Source organism: Oncorhynchus mykiss, chromosome 30, assembly GCF_057628025.1.
Source record: "Oncorhynchus mykiss isolate SJ-2025 chromosome 30, ASM5762802v1, whole genome shotgun sequence".
Classification (NCBI taxonomy): domain Eukaryota; kingdom Metazoa; phylum Chordata; class Actinopteri; order Salmoniformes; family Salmonidae; genus Oncorhynchus; species Oncorhynchus mykiss.
Genome location: NC_143051.1, coordinates 9,535,001 through 9,542,500, shown reverse-complemented (window position 1 = coordinate 9,542,500; position 7,500 = coordinate 9,535,001). Strand labels below are relative to the sequence as shown.

Below are 7,500 nucleotides of genomic sequence, written 5' to 3'. Positions count from 1 at the left end.
ATCCATTCTCTCTCTCTGTTTCAGATGAGTTTCTATAACTGTAATTATCCATTCTCTCTCTCTGTTTCAGATGAGTTTCTATAACTGTAATTATCCATTCTCTCTCTCTGTTTCAGATGAGTTTCTATAACTGTAATTATCCATTCTCTCTCTCTGTTTCAGATGAGTTTCTATAACTGTAATTATCCATTCTCTCTCTCTGTTTCAGATGAGTTTCTATAACTGTAATTATCCATTCTCTCTCTCTGTTTCAGATGAGTTTCTATAACTGTAATTATCCATTCTCTCTCTCTGTTTCAGATGAGTTTCTATAACTGTAATTATCCATTCTCTCTCTCTGTTTCAGATGAGTTTCTATAACTGTAATTATCCATTCTCTCTCTCTGTTTCAGATGAGTTTCTATAACTGTAATTATCCATTCTCTCTCTGTTTCAGATGAGTTTCTATAACTGTAATTATCCATTCTCTCTCTGTTTCAGATGAGTTTCTATAACTGTAATTATCCATTCTCTCTCTCTGTTTCAGATGAGTTTCTATAACTGTAATTATCCATTCTCTCTCTGTTTCAGATGAGTTTCTATAACTGTAATTATCCATTCTCTCTCTCTGTTTCAGATGAGTTTCTATAACTGTAATTATCCATTCTCTCTCTCTGTTTCAGATGAGTTTCTATAACTGTAATTATCCATTCTCTCTCTGTTTCAGATGAGTTTCTATAACTGTAATTATCCATTCTCTCTCTCTGTTTCAGATGAGTTTCTATAACTGTAATTATCCATTCTCTCTCTGTTTCAGATGAGTTTCTATAACTGTAATTATCCATTCTCTCTCTCTGTTTCAGATGAGTTTCTATAACTGTAATTATCCATTCTCTCTCTCTGTTTCAGATGCGTTTCTATAACTGTAATTATCCATTCTCTCTCTCTGTTTCAGATGAGTTTCTATAACTGTAATTATCCATTCTCTCTCTGTTTCAGATGAGTTTCTATAACTGTAATTATCCATTCTCTCTCTCTGTTTCAGATGAGTTTCTATAACTGTAATTATCCATTCTCTCTCTGTTTCAGATGAGTTTCTATAACTGTAATTATCCATTCTCTCTCTCTGTTTCAGATGAGTTTCTATAACTGTAATTATCCATTCTCTCTCTGTTTCAGATGAGTTTCTATAACTGTAATTATCCATTATCTCTCTCTGTTTCAGATGAGTTTCTATAACTATAATTATCCATTCTCTCTCTGTTTCAGATGAGTTTCTATAACTGTAATTATCCATTCTCTCTCTCTGTTTCAGATGAGTTTCTATAACTGTAATTATCCATTCTCTCTCTGTTTCAGATGAGTTTCTATAACTGTAATTATCCATTCTCTCTCTCTGTTTCAGATGAGTTTCTATAACTGTAATTATCCATTCTCTCTCTCTGTTTCAGATGGGTTTCTATAACTGTAATTATCCATTCTCTCTCTGTTTCAGATGAGTTTCTATAACTGTAATTATCCATTCTCTCTCTCTGTTTCAGATGAGTTTCTATAACTGTAATTATCCATTCTCTCTCTCTGTTTCAGATGAGTTTCTATAACTGTAATTATCCATTCTCTCTCTCTGTTTCAGATGAGTTTCTATAACTGTAATTATCCATTCTCTCTCTGTTTCAGATGAGTTTCTATAACTGTAATTATCCATTCTCTCTCTGTTTCAGATGAGTTTCTATAACTGTAATTATCCATTCTCTCTCTCTGTTTCAGATGAGTTTCTATAACTGTAATTATCCATTCTCTCTCTGTTTCAGATGAGTTTCTATAACTGTAATTATCCATTCTCTCTCTCTGTTTCAGATGAGTTTCTATAACTGTAATTATCCATTCTCTCTCTCTGTTTCAGATGAGTTTCTATAACTGTAATTATCCATTCTCTCTCTGTTTCAGATGAGTTTCTATAACTGTAATTATCCATTCTCTCTCTCTGTTTCAGATGAGTTTCTATAACTGTAATTATCCATTCTCTCTCTGTTTCAGATGAGTTTCTATAACTGTAATTATCCATTCTCTCTCTCTGTTTCAGATGAGTTTCTATAACTGTAATTATCCATTCTCTCTCTCTGTTTCAGATGCGTTTCTATAACTGTAATTATCCATTCTCTCTCTCTGTTTCAGATGAGTTTCTATAACTGTAATTATCCATTCTCTCTCTGTTTCAGATGAGTTTCTATAACTGTAATTATCCATTCTCTCTCTCTGTTTCAGATGAGTTTCTATAACTGTAATTATCCATTCTCTCTCTGTTTCAGATGAGTTTCTATAACTGTAATTATCCATTCTCTCTCTCTGTTTCAGATGAGTTTCTATAACTGTAATTATCCATTCTCTCTCTGTTTCAGATGAGTTTCTATAACTGTAATTATCCATTATCTCTCTCTGTTTCAGATGAGTTTCTATAACTATAATTATCCATTCTCTCTCTGTTTCAGATGAGTTTCTATAACTGTAATTATCCATTCTCTCTCTCTGTTTCAGATGAGTTTCTATAACTGTAATTATCCATTCTCTCTCTGTTTCAGATGAGTTTCTATAACTGTAATTATCCATTCTCTCTCTCTGTTTCAGATGAGTTTCTATAACTGTAATTATCCATTCTCTCTCTCTGTTTCAGATGGGTTTCTATAACTGTAATTATCCATTCTCTCTCTGTTTCAGATGAGTTTCTATAACTGTAATTATCCATTCTCTCTCTCTGTTTCAGATGAGTTTCTATAACTGTAATTATCCATTCTCTCTCTCTGTTTCAGATGAGTTTCTATAACTGTAATTATCCATTCTCTCTCTCTGTTTCAGATGAGTTTCTATAACTGTAATTATCCATTCTCTCTCTCTGTTTCAGATGAGTTTCTATAACTGTGATTATCCATTCTCTCTCGGTTTCAGATGAGTTTCTATAACTGTAATTATCCATTCTCTCTGTTTCAGATGAGTTTCTATAACTGTAATTATCCATTCTCTCTCTCTGTTTCAGATGAGTTTCTATAACTGTAATTATCCATTCTCTCTCTGTTTCAGATGAGTTTCTATAACTGTAATTATCCATTCTCTCTCTCTGTTTCAGATGAGTTTCTATAACTGTAATTATCCATTCTCTCTCTCTGTTTCAGATGAGTTTCTATAACTGTAATTATCCATTCTCTCTCTCTGTTTCAGATGAGTTTCTATAACTGTAATTATCCATTCTCTCTCTCTGTTTCAGATGAGTTTCTATAACTGTAATTATCCATTCTCTCTCTCTGTTTCAGATGAGTTTCTATAACTGTAATTATCCATTCTCTCTCTGTTTCAGATGAGTTTCTATAACTGTAATTATCCATTCTCTCTCTCTGTTTCAGATGAGTTTCTATAACTGTAATTATCCATTCTCTCTCTGTTTCAGATGAGTTTCTATAACTGTAATTATCCATTCTCTCTCTCTGTTTCAGATGAGTTTCTATAACTGTAATTATCCATTCTCTCTCTCTGTTTCAGATGAGTTTCTATAACTGTAATTATCCATTCTCTCTCTCTGTTTCAGATGAGTTTCTATAACTGTAATTATCCATTCTCTCTCTCTGTTTCAGATGAGTTTCTATAACTGTAATTATCCATTCTCTCTCTCTGTTTCAGATGAGTTTCTATAACTGTAATTATCCATTCTCTCTCTGTTTCAGATGAGTTTCTATAACTGTAATTATCCATTCTCTCTCTGTTTCAGATGAGTTTCTATAACTGTAATTATCCATTCTCTCTCTCTGTTTCAGATGAGTTTCTATAACTGTAATTATCCATTCTCTCTCTGTTTCAGATGAGTTTCTATAACTGTAATTATCCATTCTCTCTCTCTGTTTCAGATGAGTTTCTATAACTGTAATTATCCATTCTCTCTCTGTTTCAGATGAGTTTCTATAACTGTAATTATCCATTCTCTCTCTCTGTTTCAGATGAGTTTCTATAACTGTAATTATCCATTCTCTCTCTGTTTCAGATGAGTTTCTATAACTGTAATTATCCATTCTCTCTCTCTGTTTCAGATGAGTTTCTATAACTGTAATTATCCATTCTCTCTCTCTGTTTCAGATGAGTTTCTATAACTGTAATTATCCATTCTCTCTCTGTTTCAGATGAGTTTCTATAACTGTAATTATCCATTCTCTCTCTCTGTTTCAGATGAGTTTCTATAACTGTAATTATCCATTCTCTCTCTCTGTTTCAGATGAGTTTCTATAACTGTAATTATCCATTCTCTCTCTCTGTTTCAGATGAGTTTCTATAACTGTAATTATCCATTCTCTCTCTCTGTTTCAGATGAGTTTCTATAACTGTAATTATCCATTCTCTCTCTCTGTTTCAGATGAGTTTCTATAACTGTAATTATCCATTCTCTCTCTGTTTCAGATGAGTTTCTATAACTGTAATTATCCATTCTCTCTCTCTGTTTCAGATGAGTTTCTATAACTGTAATTATCCATTCTCTCTCTGTTTCAGATGAGTTTCTATAACTGTAATTATCCATTCTCTCTCTCTGTTTCAGATGAGTTTCTATAACTGTAATTATCCATTCTCTCTCTGTTTCAGATGAGTTTCTATAACTGTAATTATCCATTCTCTCTCTCTGTTTCAGATGAGTTTCTATAACTGTAATTATCCATTCTCTCTCTCTGTTTCAGATGAGTTTCTATAACTGTAATTATCCATTCTCTCTCTCTGTTTCAGATGAGTTTCTATAACTGTAATTATCCATTCTCTCTCTCTGTTTCAGATGAGTTTCTATAACTGTAATTATCCATTCTCTCTCTGTTTCAGATGAGTTTCTATAACTGTAATTATCCATTCTCTCTCTCTGTTTCAGATGAGTTTCTATAACTGTAATTATCCATTCTCTCTCTGTTTCAGATGAGTTTCTATAACTGTAATTATCCATTCTCTCTCTCTGTTTCAGATGAGTTTCTATAACTGTAATTATCCATTCTCTCTCTGTTTCAGATGAGTTTCTATAACTGTAATTATCCATTCTCTCTCTCTGTTTCAGATGAGTTTCTATAACTGTAATTATCCATTCTCTCTCTGTTTCAGATGAGTTTCTATAACTGTAATTATCCATTCTCTCTCTCTGTTTCAGATGAGTTTCTATAACTATAATTATCCATTCTCTCTCTCTGTTTCAGATGAGTTTCTATAACTGTAATTATCCATTCTCTCTCTGTTTCAGATGAGTTTCTATAACTGTAATTATCCATTCTCTCTCTGTGTTTCAGATGAGTTTCTATAACTGTAATTATCCATTCTCTCTCTCTGTTTCAGATGAGTTTCTATAACTGTAATTATCCATTCTCTCTCTGTTTCAGATTAGTTTCTATAACTGTAATTATCCATTCTCTCTCTCTGTTTCAGATGAGTTTCTATAACTGTAATTATCCATTCTCTCTCTCTGTTTCAGATGAGTTTCTATAACTGTAATTATCCATTCTCTCTCTCTGTTTCAGATGAGTTTCTATAACTGTAATTATCCATTCTCTCTCTCTGTTTCAGATGAGTTTCTATAACTGTAATTATCCATTCTCTCTCTCTGTTTCAGATGAGTTTCTATAACTGTAATTATCCATTCTCTCTCTCTGTTTCAGATGAGTTTCTATAACTGTAATTATCCATTCTCTCTCTCTGTTTCAGATGAGTTTCTATAACTGTAATTATCCATTCTCTCTCTCTGTTTCAGATGAGTTTCTATAACTGTAATTATCCATTCTCTCTCTCTGTTTCAGATGAGTTTCTATAACTGTAATTATCCATTCTCTCTCTCTGTTTCAGATGAGTTTCTATAACTGTAATTATCCATTCTCTCTCTCTGTTTCAGATGAGTTTCTATAACTGTAATTATCATTTCTCTCTCTCTGTTTCAGATGAGTTTCTATAACTGTAATTATCCATTCTCTCTCTGTTTCAGATGAGTTTCTATAACTGTAATTATCATTTCTCTCTCTCTGTTTCAGATGAGTTTCTATAACTGTAATTATCCATTCTCTCTCTGTTTCAGATGAGTTTCTATAACTGTAATTATCCATTCTCTCTCTGTTTCAGATGAGTTTCTATAACTGTAATTATCATTTCTCTCTCTCTGTTTCAGATTAGCCTCTTCCTTTTCCTCTCACTCTGATAACATACAGTATTTTAGTTCATATTTAGTTTAACAACTAACCCCTCTCCTTCCATCTTTCTTTCTCTCCATAGTTCCACAGATGAAGGTCAACCCTATAGCGGTGGGCGTATCTTTCACCACGGAAGCGCCCCTCCCCTTCTCTACCACCCAGGCCACTGGCCCCGCCCCTTCGGCCCCACCTGTAGCCGAGCCCAGCCCTAAAGTTGACGTCCTTCCTACCCCACTACCCACTGAGGGAGAGGGGGAGAGAGTCCTTCCTACCCCACTACCCACTGAGGGAGAGGGGGAGAGAGTCCTTCCTACCCCACTACCCACTGAGGGAGAAGGGGAGAGCGGGGTAGAGTGGGAGAGAGAACAAGAGAGGGAGAGGGAACAAGAGAAGGAGAGGGAACAAGAGAGGGAGAGGGAACAAGAGAAGGAGAGGGAACAAGAGAAGGAGAGGAAACAAGAGAAGGAGAGGGAACAAGAGAAGGAGAGAAAACAAGAGAGGGAGAGGGAACAAGAGAAGGAAAGAGAACAAGAGAAGGAGAGGGAACAAGAGAAGGAGAGGGAACAAGAGAAGGAGCGGGAACAAGAGAAGGAGAGGGAACAAGAGAGGGAGAGGGAACAAGAGAAGCAGAGGGAACGAGAGAAAGAGAGGGAACGAGAGAAGGAAAGGGCACAAGAGAAGGAGAGGGAACGAGAGAAGGAGAGGGAACAAGAGAAGGAGAGAGAAAAAGAGAGGGAGAGGGAACGAGAGAGGGAGAGGGAACGAGAGAGGGAGAGGGAACGAGAGAAGGAGAGAGAACGAGAGAGGGAGAGGGAACGAGAGAGGGAGAGAGAACGAGAGAGGGTGAGAGAACGAGAAAGAGAGAGGATACGGGAAAGAGAGAAGGCGAGAGCCGCCCAGACCACCCCCCGCGGCCCTGCAGCTCTTCCCATGGCAACCACCAGTTTGGCGACTCCTCCGGCAGAGAGTGCAGCGCCCTCTAGCGGCGTGGAGGACCTGGGCACCACAGAAGAAGAGGATGAGGATGTTTACCTGTCCCCAGACCCCACCACCAGTTTACTTATGGAGACCACCACAGAAGAAGAAGAAGAAGTGACCACTACTGAGACAGAGGCCACACCCATCCCAGAGACAACAGCTCCACCCACTACGACTGGCCCAGCCCCAGCTGAGAGGTCTAGCTCCGCCCCCTTCAGGCCCAGGGTTCCTGTGACCTTGCCTACTAAAGCTGCACCCACAGAGAAGAGCACACGTCCCCAGCCACCCTCTACGACGGTGTGTGTGTGTGTGTGTGTGTGTGTGTGTGTGTGTGTGTGTGTGTGTGTGTGTGTGTGTG

At 36.5% G+C, this 7,500-nt stretch overlaps 1 protein-coding gene across 1 annotated transcript in view; it reads left to right on the top strand.

Annotated features, from left to right (window-relative positions):
• Positions 1-7,500, top strand: part of LOC110487888 (uncharacterized) — a 61,626-nt gene that overhangs the window by 49,922 nt on the left and 4,204 nt on the right. The window contains exon 3 of the mRNA XM_090227472.1: positions 6,247-7,439. Within this exon, the coding sequence (XP_090083598.1) occupies positions 6,247-7,439 (1,193 nt within the window). The remainder of the gene's footprint in view (positions 1-6,246; positions 7,440-7,500) is intronic.